At 25.3% G+C, this 14869-nt stretch overlaps 1 protein-coding gene across 1 annotated transcript in view; it reads left to right on the forward strand.

Moving 5' to 3' along the window:
- The window catches only part of LOC135928702 (uncharacterized), a 42073-nt gene extending 27338 nt beyond the window's left edge, over positions 1 to 14735 (forward strand). The window contains exons 11-20 of the mRNA XM_065465159.1: positions 3225 to 3350; positions 4063 to 4187; positions 4722 to 4937; positions 5041 to 5314; positions 7341 to 7448; positions 9160 to 9308; positions 9406 to 9696; positions 9744 to 9871; positions 13415 to 13559; positions 14556 to 14735. Of these exons, the coding sequence (XP_065321231.1) occupies positions 3225 to 3350; positions 4063 to 4187; positions 4722 to 4937; positions 5041 to 5314; positions 7341 to 7448; positions 9160 to 9308; positions 9406 to 9696; positions 9744 to 9871; positions 13415 to 13559; positions 14556 to 14735 (1742 nt within the window). The remainder of the gene's footprint in view (positions 1 to 3224; positions 3351 to 4062; positions 4188 to 4721; positions 4938 to 5040; positions 5315 to 7340; positions 7449 to 9159; positions 9309 to 9405; positions 9697 to 9743; positions 9872 to 13414; positions 13560 to 14555) is intronic.
- Positions 14736 to 14869: the final 134 nt, after the last annotated feature.

A 14869-nucleotide genomic window follows, 5' to 3' on the forward strand; every position in this document is an offset into this window, starting at 1 on the left:
ATTTTTTTAAGAAATAATAAAAATATTTTTTTAAGAAATAATAAAAATATTTTTTTAAGAAATAATAAAAATATTTTTTTAAGAAATAATAAAAATATTTTTTTAAGAAATAATAAAAATATTTTTAAATTTTTAACTTTTTTGTGGAATCATTTATTTTATCTTCGCGTTTTTCTTTCAGTTTTTTTCCTGGACTACCATTTTATTTAGAGATTGATATCATTAGTGCAGGTAATATTTTATTATGTAAATTTTTTAATATGCTATGTTATAGAAATACGTTGATTATTTTTAAAGTGAATTGTATAATAATATTTTAATTTAAATGATAATGCACAACACGTTGGCCCTCAATTTGTATGATGCTATAACGATTATTAAGTTTGAAAGATTTCGTAATGATTTATAGGAGTATGTGAAGTCATTATCGGAAGATGATTGGTGCCAAATAAAGGATTTTACTAGTATATTAGTTCCTTTAAAAATAACAATATTAAAATTACTATTTTTATGACATATGGATTAGATGCCGATTAGATTTAGAAAAATTTACAGTCCTTTTTATACAATATATTAGAAAACATGTCGAGAGCAACAATATTTGCAAAATAGTGTTGTATATATATTTAGACCCTCGATATCAAGTTTTATTGAGGATTGAGCAAAAACAAATGGCTAAAGACCCTCTTAAGGATTTATGGCATATTCAAAACTCCATTATTTACAGTATATTGGAGGCTACGACAATACCTACTGGTAGTAGTGATAATAATAATGATAGCAACATTGATGTTCTTAAAATTTTACTTTTAGATGAAAAAAAATCAAATTATCATCAGATAGAAAGGAGGATCATGCCTATTGCATCCTTAATAGTTAAGTTCTCAGAAGTTAGGATATAAATATTTTAAAATTCTGGGAAGAAAATTCTTCAATATATCCAGAATTATATATCTTATCTAGAATCTTCATGGCTATACCGGCATCGCAAGTACAATAAATAATTTTATAAAGATAACTATCTATTTTAGATAAGGGTATACGTGAATTTTCAACTGTAAAATATATATTGTCCAATTTATGTGGAAATATCAAGGATGATATTTTAGAAGATATTATGATTGTGCGATTGAATAAAACATTTAAAATATAAATTATTTCATTTTTAAATTTTTCATTTGTAAATTATGAATATGTATATATTGAAGTATAATAATAAATGAATGGAAAAAAAATCTTATTTTGAGTCATTATTTTTATGTTCCCTGAACCCAAAACCTGGACCCGGGTCTTTTCAAATTTTATTCCCGAACCCAGACCCTTTTTTTTTGAAGGTTTCACATCCCTGTTATTTTTGTTATTCCTTCTAATTTTATTTCTAACTTTTTGCGATTTCTTTACTTTATTTTTCTTACTATATCTTTTCTCAATTTATTTTTGATAATTCTTTTGTCTTTTTAAAAATAATTTATAAATTTTCCGTTATTTTTCTTCACCTCTCTGCTCCATTTTTTTAACAATTCTTTACTTTTTTTCATCATACATACAATATTCTTTTTATAATTTTTTCTCCTTATATCATTTCTAACTTTATCTCTTTTAATCTTAATTTCTTTCTTTAATCATTTCACATAACATTTTTAAGGATAAAGTGCAATCCAAATTTATACAATTTAATATATATTTTTCCTGTTCTTGATTTAATTTCTTGCCTGCACGTGAACCACCTTTGGGCAAACTATATATTATTCCATTTTTTAGATGAGAGTATTTAATATTTGTCACTGTCTTATAGCTTGCTTTAAAAAATGTTGCTATTTTTTTGATACTATCCTTTTTTAAAGCGTCAATTATTAGAACTTTTGTTTCACCGTTAATATTTTTTACCCTTGTTTCCATATCTTCATAATTTTATTTTTTAAAATAAAAAATAAATTTCTTTTTAAAATATTTACTCATTAAATAGATTGAATGACAAAAAAGACTGAAATTCTATAACATTCACCTCATTTTTACGTTTAATTATTCATAAATTAAAGAATATAGTCTTAAATATAGCTACAAAAATTACTTACTTGCTCAAAAGTATAAATGCGTCTTGCATAAATATTAAAATTTTAAAAATAAGAATTTAAAAATGTACATTATAACCAAACGATTAATTTAATTTGGCATGTAATTAAATAATTTGTTATGTAAAAAATTGTCTGCCAAAAAATTAGTAAAAATTAAATATAATTCTTAAAAAGAATTATCAAAAATTAGAAGAAAAAATTTGAGAAAAGGTTAGAAATGTAACTGAAAAAGATTACAATATAAGGAGAAAAAATCATAAAATGAATATTAAATGATGAAAAAAATGTAAAGAATTGTTAAAAAAATGGAGCAGAGAGGTGAAAATAACGGAAAATTTATAAATTACTTTAAAAAGACAAAAGAATTATCAAAAATGAGAAGAAAAATAAATTGAGAAAAGATATAGTAAGAAAACGAAAGTTAAGAAATCTCAAAAAGTTAGAAATAAAATAAGAAGGAATAACAAAAATAAATAAAAATTTAAGAAGAATTGACAAGAATTACGATTTTCCTTTTTTGATTAAACCTTTTTCTTTTTTGTTTGGCACTTTTCCTTTTTTAATCGGACTTTTCCTTTTTCGTTACTTTTCCTTTTTTGAATGGGAAACCCTGTATATAAATATAGTTTATTATTTTTATTATGAGATCGTTATGTATATTATATAATTAATCAAGTAGTATTTATATTTTAATATATCATCAATATAAATTCACTTTTTGTCTAAATTTTAAAAATGTTGGTTCAACGGGTTTGCAGTGAGACCAACGATATGTCATTGCTCAAAGTTTAATTCAAGTGCCATTTTGTTTCTTAAATTACTCGATATATATTTATGATAGAATTAGGTATATCAAAAAAACTTCTCCAATTTTTTATCCTTCTCTTAATAACTCAACTCAAGATTTAGATGTTTTCTTGAGAAAAAATCGAGGCTATTGGACGATTTAACCAAGTGGTTGCTTGAATTGTATTTTAAGGGCTCATATTTCCGTCAAAGCTTTAAAATTTTGATTTTAAGGTTAATGTTCGAAACTGATTTTACATGGAATGATCCAAGGACGAGATCGTATTTTGCCTTTTGCTCTATTTTTAATTGTCACCTGTTATCAAAATTTAAAAGTATCTTCATTCTTATATATAAACATAGGGTCAAGCAGTTTGATGAAGTTGCTGCAAATCTTACAATTTGAAGACGTTAAATTATATGACAATGATAGTTTAGACAAATACCTCATCGATACCATTGATTTCAATCAGTTTAAAATATTGTTAGGTTTAATTATAATATGTATCATTATATTAACCTTAACTAAGACTCTTGTAAATTATAATTCTTTAATGTATAAATAGGCCTATCAAATTATTCGATTCATACTAAATTTGCAAATATGAATAATGATTTTTACGAAAGAAATTAAAATTATTCATATATTTTCGAAAATTTTGAATGTTCGAATTACTCTATAATATTATAATAAGTATCTGCAATTTAATTAAACATTTTCTAAGTTAAAGCCACTGTAATCAAGTATTTATTTTTGGGGCATTTGCATTATTGATTGTAATATTCATTTGTTTAAAATTAAAATAATATTTGTAAATGGTTAGATTATATAATGAAAAGGAGATAAAATAATAGGGTTTTTTTACATCGTGTGACCATTTATTTTTATAGGCACAAATACCAAAATCGCATAGCTCTATAAGAAAAAAAACAATTAGGGAAACTATATGTCTTTTATGAAAAAATCAGTTTTTTGTAAATTTTTATTATAATTTTAATTATTATTTAATAAAATGTTTAATCTTTATCATTTTTATTTAAATAAATACCCCCAAAAATTCAGTTTTCTTTAAAATCAACAATTCTACATTTCAAATCGAATACAAATATTTGTTATTGGACTTGATTTTTTGTAGCTATTTATTATATAATTAATGCCATATAGTTTATTTCATATAACTTCTTAATTTATTATATTTAGAAAAGCATTGTTCAATTTCAGATGTATGGGGAATCACATATTTTGACGAAAAGGCAGTCCTAAAATATAGTTATAATTATTTTGAAAATGTCACTAAAAATTTAACCACTGATGTCTCTGAGAAAGTTTGATTATTATATAGTATTATTTGCTTATAATTATAATATATTAAACATAATGGCATCGTTAAAGTAAAGCGTCAAGGTGAGGGGGTGGGGTGTCAAGCCCCTTAAATTTTTGAAAATTATGAGATAGAATTTTACCACGATGTATATTTTTTCTATGCCTGATTTTTTTTTGATAAAGGAACATTTCCAAACTAAAAAACCATCATTTTGATAATAATTCAAAAAACATTTTTGAGTACCTAATGAAGCCCCTGCATTATCCGATTCATATTTTTATATGTATAGAAAAGTATTTCCCTGCAGAGCATGATGAAATCCAGATAAGCCTTAATCATGGGAATTATTCTGAAACATTTCGAAGAATATTATTCCATTATGGTTTCCAGATCCCTTCAAGAGACGTGGGCTCTAATATTTTTTGAATTTATTTATCGGATAATTTTGGACCTTCGGTTTTAAAAGCTGCTATTACTAATTAAACCTATTTATACAACTAATATGATTTATAATTTATATTGTTTTAATTTTTAGTGTATAAAATTTGTTCTCGATCACATTCAGCGGACGAATATAATGAAATACTTGCGTTATTCCAAAAATATTTATTTGGGATCTTTGAAAAATGTGATAAAATTAATGATAACAATTATCCAACAACCTATTTTTATATGGTCCCAAAGAACCGACTTAAATTTCAATGAATGTCTAAAAATATATTGCCAATTATCGCTGTATCTTATTAAAAAAGTATTATAATTATAATACATTGTCCAATATTAAGTATCTTATCCGTATTAAAATATTTTCAATTATGATACAAATTATATTTATCAAAAATTATAATATTAAGGGTTGCCTACAGAATGTATGCCAGAATTTAACTCCTAATATAGCGGATATTCTATTCAGTTGTACAACTTTCTTAAAAAATAGTGTCATTAGTCAAATAAGAGAAATTAAAAATTTGCTCACCATATCAAACACGAAATATGCAGGGAATATTGAATTACTTATAAGTTCTACTGAATCAAAAGTCTTAGGCGAAACAAATCGTTTTGATTCCGATATGGCTTTTTTATTTTCTCAATTATTAGAAGGAACTATTGAACTCATCATTGAACCAAGTATTATTCTATAATTTATGCAAAAATAATGAGATTTATTTTATTAAATTGTGATTTTTCAATATTTAATTCAAATATTAGAGCAAAGAATTATTTTAAAAAAATAGGCCCTGAAGTAAAATTCTTTATCTAACAAACATGTTTCTGTAGAATTTATTGATTTGACTAATAAATATTTTTTTAATATTATTAATATTTAATTTGTGCCCATTTATAATAGTCACATTTAGAGTAGAGTTGGCCTGATTAAATCAATGATTTTTTGAATAAAAATCATGATATAAATTAATTCTCTTTTTTTATCTGTATTTTAAATAATTATTAGTTTCTAATTTCAGATAAAAATATTTTTATGTATGCATATAAGTTTCAATTAAAATTTCTTTTTGGTATATAAAAAATAAAATCCTATAAAGATCATTTTTAATATATATTTAAAATATTCAATCAAAAGATTAATAAATTAAAATAATCAAACATTGTTAACATTAAAATTAATTGAAAATTCTATACTGAGAATAGTATGGTCAGGGTCATCCTTGTTATGTTGAACCCATAGCCTAAGTGGTCCTTACGATTCGATTTAAATTCTATATTGTTTCTTAACGCAATATGTATCCATCACATTCACCATAATTTTTAAGACTTGTCTATCGTTGTAAAATTAGTTCGGAATTATAACTATAAACGGAAACCTTCTTTTAAAATTTATAAAAACCAGAACTCATTTTTAAAATTTTCAGGAAGGTGAACAAGCAATTTTGATTTATATAATATTGTTTAAAATGTTTTGTGATTTTCAAAAAATTATGCCCTTGTCCATGAAATAAATAGAACCCACTTTGTTAAATCTTAGGAATCGTAATCAAAACATTTAAAAAATGTATATTTAGAAACGTAACTAGATATTTTTTTAGTAAAAAAAATTTAACTATATTTATAACCGCTAACACCCAAAATAAATGACCATTGTTTAATTAAGCATTAAAAAAATGTAATCGTTAACATTTTCTTTATGCAAAATTTTCCTAAATAGGGTTTCCGATATAGAGTTAAAGTAAAATATTTTATATTTTTGGAATAAACTATCGAATATTTATTACAAAATATATACGATATTTTATTCTTCTCTTGATTAAAATATAGTCTAATAGTTAAATTTAGGTGCTTCTTTTTATTAAAACGTTGACAAGAGATGCCTAAACGAGTTTATGTTTTAGTCGATTTTTGATAGTTCTAGACTTGATAACAGGCTCCTTATGAGAGATAACATTTTACGTTAACATTTATTACTCCTTATGAAATTAAGGATTTGGGGGATGGGGGGGGCGGGCATTCTAATGGCATTCTTTCGACCAGTTCCTCTTCCTAGCTTAATTTTGATGTTTTATTTTTTACAATTATTTTCAGTGTAGTATAATATATTTAATCAATCCTCATATATAGTTAATGTCTAATCGTATAAAATTTTATAATTAATTTATTTTAATTTTCTTCTAAACTTATAGTTTTTTTCCTTTATTTGGAAGTTTTTCCACATCAACCCTATTTGGGTCTTTTAATATGTTTTGTATTTTGTTTTTTTACTGAATTTTGATATGTATTATGTTACCAGAAATGTGCTATTATTTCAATCAATATGGTTGAAAATGGTATTTTACACATACTGGAATACATTTTCGGTAAAACAGATCAAATTTAATAAACGCGCTCAACAAATGATTTTGCTATTTTCCAACTTTTAATAATTTATTTGGCAAGTTTTTAGAATCTTATTTTGACCGATATGTGTTATAGCATGTGTAAAATACTTACCCTCTAAATTTCAAACAATTAGACACTACACATATTGCCGATTGCGCACATTGCCTGTAACATAATCGATATTAAAACAAGGATATTTTTGAGAAGAACAAGTATAGCTAAATTATATTTCAGACTCAGCCGCTTTTTTAACATAATCCACCAGAACAAAACTAACAATATTTTATATATGTTTATAAAATCAATCTTTTTAATTATTTAGATTTTTCTTCAACAAAATGCCGGCTTAATTTATATGGATGTTTGTTAACATTATTTGATATGGCTATTGAATGCAACCTTATGCCTTTGAATCAAGACATTTTTCTAAGTATTAAAAATAATTTTTATTAAATTTGACTTTTTTAAGCTTTTTCATCATCTTATTTCGACAAAAATATCGTTATTTATTCTACAAAATCAAGAAATAGTTAAATTTACTTTCCTTCCCACCTTCATGATTCAATCATTAATTTTCTATCACAATTTCATTTCAATTTATCTTACATCTCAATATTTTTTTTTACCACATCACTCCTATTTATCCCTTAATCAACCTTGAAAAACTATACATTACACTCGCAGGTCGAGGGTTTCACTATGTAGCACTCATTGCTTCCCAGACCCATACATTTATTCCAGTCGATTTTTAAAGGTTATATGTGAATAATGTTTAAATATTTATATATTTCAAGGCCCAATATTTTAGGCTTTTTTTTAGCTTCACGAGCTAAGAGATTTCAATATTTCTCAAGGGACTAGAAATTAAAACGATACAAGGGACTAGATATTGAAACATTACTAGACATTAAAACGATAAGATCCAATAATAGTAACAAAAACCTAGTGTTCCCAGCTGCCAATTTAAAACCATCTATCTATATCATTAATACTTTTTAATGTTTTTCATCTCTCCCTTAAATTTAGCAATATTTTAATATACCTTCCCCTCAAGCTTTCCTTCCATTAAAAATGTATTAGCGTTTTTGCAGGGCGGATATATATAATCGAGTTTTTCTTTTTTTTAATAAAAAAACTGAGAAGTTATTAATAATGTGTATAATTATAACCTATAATTTTTAGAAATATAAGGAAAAAATGCTTTATCTCTGATCATGGCAGCCAATTCTATATTAGATATAATATATCAAATAAAACCAAATTAAAATATTAATCTAAAAGATAAAATACATAATTATTCTACATTCTTAATTTAAAATCGGATTCGTATGCACAAAATTGCGTTTTTTCATTAATAATTTTTTAAAAAAATATTTAAACTTTTCTTTATATTTTTTTTAAATTCATTTTCATGGAATGGAATTATGTAGGAAAACATTAAAATTGGTTTTATTTAAATTTAAAAAAGAAAATATTTAGTTACAATCATTGGAAATTAATAATTTTAATTTTTCTCCCATGATGATATTTTGGGAATAAGCTTTTGCTCAATAAACGCATCTAGTTGTTGAAATACACATGGGCATTTATCAACCCCTGACTCATTATTACTAAGGTCCTGACTGTTTGAAATGCTTATTGTCTCAATATACTTTGACCATCCTTGCATTTATAAAAATATGGAGTTGAATTAAATTTCAAATAAAGGTCTGGCAGTCTTAATCTTCACACCAACTTGGACCATCATTTTCCACTCACGCAGAAATCGCACGACACCCCATCGACAAAAACCTAACGGTATTTAAGACCGACGATAGTATTGGTTGAAATTCTTCAATTCCTCAAAAAATTAAATTCTGCTGATAGACCCCACTGTATAATAATCTAATTCTTTAGCACCCTCATAATCATTGTTCAATTTTAAATAAAGCTCTCGACTATTCTTATGTAAAAGGTTTAAGCGTACTTTTTTAATGTGTTACCAATCCATTTAAAATCCGATCTGCCTAAAAGTGGCCAAGACTTTCCATCCCTTAACTTTATCTCTTCCTTTGAATACCCGTTTTTTTACCATTCCCATCATTTCCTCACACTTTTATATATTCTTATATTTTTTTTTTTGCATTTTATAAACTAAAAAGTTTTTTCAGCTACTTCATTGCACGATGTCTATAATTCAACTGAGCGCTATCTTGAATACACCCTTAAAATATTGAATACCCATTTAACTTCTAATTTTTTTGTTATCATATCACGAGATGCTTGCAACAAAAATGGCGATTTAATACAAGTTTCCTTGAACTACTATATTTAATTTGAATGTTTCATTTAATTTATAAGGCATAATTATTAATTATAAATAAATATTTTGGTTATAAAAACTTAAGATAATGGCGCTTAATATCTTGAGGAATATATGCAAACTTGAAACTTTGCATCCTTCAGTTCATAATAACTCTTATGATCAACAAATATTTGTCAGTGGCAAATGGATGTCAAAATTTTATCAAAGCGGATATTTGCAGGATTTAATCAATATCACTTCATCTTACCGTAAACAAGATAAAACTTTGAATAGCACAGAGTTTTTCGATAATTTAGATGCCACTCTTATAAGCTGTGTTTGTGAAATAACACCTAAGGATATTATATCATTGCACCTATACAAAACTAGGATGGTGAATAATTATTTATAGAATTATTTACCTTTACTTTATAATTTTAGGCATTATTGGAAAATTTTGCTTCCACCAAATTTGGTGCAAATACATTAATAGAATCAAATTTCATATTAAAACTGAGAGATATGAAGATATTTGACGTTAGATATGAATTGTCCTTGTTCGGAAACGAGTACTATTTTTTAATATTAATTACTAGTTAAATATTAGAAGTCTGCAATGCCCAGGCCGGGCAACGTTTGAATTTTTTTTTATTCTGGCCAGGCCGGGCATAAAAATTATTGGGCTGGATTATTGATGATTTGATAGAAATGATAACCCATAAATTGTAGTGCTTTAAATTTAACCATTCCCTAATATATATATATATTTTTATTTTGGTGCTAAGCTACATATATTTAGGGTTAGGTCTTGTATTTAAAAAAACCGGCCAGGCTGGATGCAAATTTGGCCAGGCTAGACAAAATCTAAATTCCAATTGGGCCAGGCTGGGCTTGAAAATTTTGCTATTTGCAGACCTCTATAAAAGATATACCTTATTTTTTACTTTGTATTTATGTAATGTTCCACTTAAGATTTAGAATATTTCCCAGATTTATCGATGCCACTTTTTTTAGCCGATAATACCTTCGATGCTAATGGCATCGACCGATATCCAAAAAATAATTTAGTATATTTATTGAAAAAAAAGATAGATATTATAATTCATCAATATTTTTTATTAACTTTTCATTAGCATATTTCTGCGAAACATTTTTAGAACCATTAAAGCTAAAATATATTTATGGTGTAAATTTTAAGAGTTTTAAAATTATTTGAGAAATTTCCTGCCCTGGGATAATACTATCACTGGTCTCCACTTTATATATTTTTTTTTAATTGATAAATTCAAAATGAAATTTATTTTAGTTATTTTGTATGTTTTTTTATCAGTGTTAACGGTCTGAAACTCGGCGCTACTGAATATCTGATTTATATTAAATGTAAAGGATGATATAAGCTATGTGAAAATATAAATTTTAATTAATATTGAATACAAATTATAACTTAACTGATATTTGGATATTTAAATTTGAATTTTTTTTATAATGGAGTTGTTTTTATTTTGTAAATTTTTGTCACTCATTTTTGTAGACTATTTATGAATAACGATGTCTCATTATATATTTTATAAATATAAACAGAAATGCACCCGCCAATCAATATCAATTATATGTGCATCTCTGAATATGAAATACAAGATAATTTTATGTACTTTCTTTCATTATATACTACAGATTTATTAGGATATAACTATCATTCGCGGAATAATACTTTTCAAAAAAATATACTTTTAAATTTATGAAGATTACTTATTATTTTTCACGTTGAGGATCAGACGCAGGGCCATTTGAATTCTCAGGCAGTGGGGGAATAAAATTTTTGTAGAGTATTGAACCCCCATTGTGCCCCTTATAGGGGGATTCTGATACTTATAATTTAATACTATTCATTTATTCACGATGAAATAAAATTTATTTTATAATACTACATTTGCAATTAATCTACTTTTTGATTCATATATTTATCTCCTTTTTTTGCAATACGTTTTTTAATGGTCTTGTAAGTGGCTTAAGAGGGTGCGGAAGACGCTGGGAACTGGTATATGTTGAAACTAGAGGTGTACTGATACCATTTTTTGGAGACCGATCCGATATTCCCGATATTAAATTGATATCGGCCGATTACCTATTCGATATCATATCTAATTTTGTATTCTGTAAAGATACCAATGGTTTTAATTTTTTATATACTTTTTATTAGTATAACATCTATAATTTAACTATACCATAACTTATGTCATTTTAATTTATTATAATTCGGGGTGTACCGATACCACTTTTTGGAGGCCGATCCGATATTAAATTGATATCGGCCTATTATTGATCCTGTTGAATATGACTAATTTACATGTCATATTATATTTATATTTTTTGAAGGTTTTTATATTATATGATATTCATCAAAATACCTTTTAAAAATTGTCTTTTCTATTTTAATATGTTAAAGAGTTTAAAATTGTCTTTTCTTATTTAACATACTAAAAACCTTATTTTTGTATCATTTTATTTTGTGAATAGTTACAAAAACTGATTACTGAAAATGTATAAAGTGTAATATATTTTTGTAAAAAACAGATATATAAATTTTTCAATAAAAGTTTGTTTTACTCGTACCTTGTTTGCAATGCCTTCCATAAAATAATATGGTGGCAGACAACTATCAAGGGAACAACTATCAAGGGAACATTTATCAAGGGAATAACTATCAAGGGAACAACTATAACCCAAGGTATCAAAACAATTACTACCCAAGACAACAAAATTTCAACCCGCGATACCAAAACAACTATAGATATCGAAACAACTTTAATTCGAGATTCAATAATAGAAATAATAATAATGATAATCGATACTATAGTGATTATAATAATAGATTTAACAGACAACAAAATGAATCACGATACACACCTCGAGATAACAATAATCAAAGTTACAACCAATCATATAATAATAGAAATCAAAACAATAATAATAATCAACTCAGATATTCTAACAACGTAAACACTGTCGATATAGAGATAAAAGAAGATAATGAAGATAAAATAATATGGTGGCAGAAAAGAACTACCTTTTAGTTATAAAATTACCATCAAAGTATACTATTAGACGATTTTATGATGCAATCAACGATGATTACACTTACGTACGACACAAATCAAGGACGATCGCACGTGTATATTATGATAATATAGAAGACATGCTACACGTTTACATGTCTATCAATGGCAAGGAATATGTAGATGATGACGGAAAATGTCGATCGGAATTTGCAAGAAGGCCTCTTTAAAATCTATTTTGGTGAATTTTTTTCCTTTTGATAATTTTGATATTAGGTGTTTATCCATGGAATCGGGTACTTAGTCCTCCAAAACAGGATTTACCGTGCTTTTGGAGTAAGTGGACTTGCCCAGCGTACTTCCTCTACAGGTTTTATAATCTTGTCGTCAATCCATTTCTCGGGTTAGTAAATTCTGTTAGCTTGAGTATATAGGGCATTCAAGTAGGCAATTTTTTAACGTATCTTTGATACATTTTCGCTTTTAATATAAATCGTTTTCCGTCATCATCTACATATTCCTTGCCATTGATAGACCTGTAAACGTGTAGCATGCTTCACTAAAAACAGATTCTAAAGAGATTATCGCACACTTTATAAACAGAATGCGCAAAAAAATAACAATATGGCAGAATGTTTATTAATTAATTATTATTATTAAAAAATATATACATAAAAATGGATTTCGATTTTATTTATAAAAATAAATGATTTATATAAATTTTTTTAAAAATTTTATAACATTTTATTTTTGTTAAAGACGACATTTTATATCGGATCGGGAAATTTTATAATATTGGCCGATAACCGATATTTTAAAATGGGTGAAATATCGGACCGATCCGATTCAGTAAAAAATAATACATCCCTAGTTGAAACTGAATGTACCTACACGGTGAGTATCGGTGCATCTCTGGAATATTTTCTAACATTAGTTTTTTTATTTTTAGAATTCATATAATATTTTATGTACAAATTCTATTTTCCATCACAGAATAATAACTTACCTGTTACTACATCATTTATAAATTAAGTAAATTTGCCTATTTTTTTATAGATCCAAGATATTATCTACCTCTTACAATATCCCAGATGCTGAATCGAAATTTACTGATTTTATTCTGATACCAACTTTTAAGTTGATTAAAGTCTTGTTGTGTTCAAATATGATAGTTCAACACAATATGAAAACGTGTCTACAAGTATTTACAAACTTTTATATCCTTTTATAGCTTGATCTTTTTCAGTCAAATTTTTTTATCGCGCTGTATAATTCTCCTTTCATATTAAAACCTTTTAATTTAAAATTTTATTGATTTTTGTAAATGATAGGCTAATTAATTGGTATTTCAAATATTCTCTTACCTTTAAAATAACGCATTCCTATCATATGCTCAAAGAAATATTCACAACCCGACATAAAATTAATTCCAAATTCCCGACCTGATCCGATAATAAAAATATAAGAAATAATCTAATAATTAATAAAATTATAACTAAAATATTTTCCTAGCCCCCAACTCGAGAAAATAATTGATTTATATGTATTTTTAAGTAAAAAAATAATAAACATTTTTGTTTTCGAACTTAAGAAATAATTAGAATAATGAGATATAAAATATTTTGCAGTTTATAAAATAAATAATTAAATAGGCAGTTAGGATTTGGCGAAATAAAATTATTGTCAATTTAATGATAAAGTTTAAAATATATAAATTCTATTTTATTTGTAGTCTATTTTTTTGAATCGCAAATTAATAATTATAATGGCATATTAATTTATATAATTTGTTCTTCTATCCTCTTTATGGCGTGAAGTTAATTTTATTTTGCTTATACTACTGCTTATATTTGCTGAGTTAATTTTAGAGGCACCATTAAATTTTGACTTAAAACACAATAAAGTGAGCTTCAAGTCGTTCTACAGATTTCTTAGGTCTACCCCTGATCCCTTTTAAAACTAAGAGTATTTGGCTAGATATTATTCTTATATTATTTACAATGAATTGCATTTTGTTTACCATTAATATATTAGCAACTCTTCCTACCCTTTGTTTTAATAAATGTTTGATTTTTGCAATGAATAGTTTACTCATTTGTTGTTATTTTTCCTTATAATTTATACCTTATAATATATCATTATATTTATTAAATTTTAATTTATAATTTATAATTTTTGAAAATATAAAAAAATTAAGGTAGTAGATTTTTGGATGAATCACCGAAATTCGTTGACATTTAACATCAATTCTAACAAAGATAAATTATTGCTAAAAAATGAAAAATTAGCTGTTGATTCAACTATAATTGAATTGGAATTAATAACATTCATTATTTCACTCTGTATAGCTATATTGAATGGTAATAAAATATATTAAATTTGTTGTAATCCTTTGCACGTGAATTCTATACATTTATAATTTTATAGCATTAATAGTAAATTTCTTTTTTTGATACATATATATATATATGTTGAAAAGCTATTATATTTTCAATTTTTCTTTATTTATAA

The sequence above is a fragment of the Gordionus sp. m RMFG-2023 genome, chromosome 4 (assembly GCF_954871325.1).
Source record: "Gordionus sp. m RMFG-2023 chromosome 4, tfGorSpeb1-WG-v2, whole genome shotgun sequence".
NCBI classification, from domain to species: domain Eukaryota; kingdom Metazoa; phylum Nematomorpha; class Gordioida; order Chordodea; family Parachordodidae; genus Gordionus; species Gordionus sp. m RMFG-2023.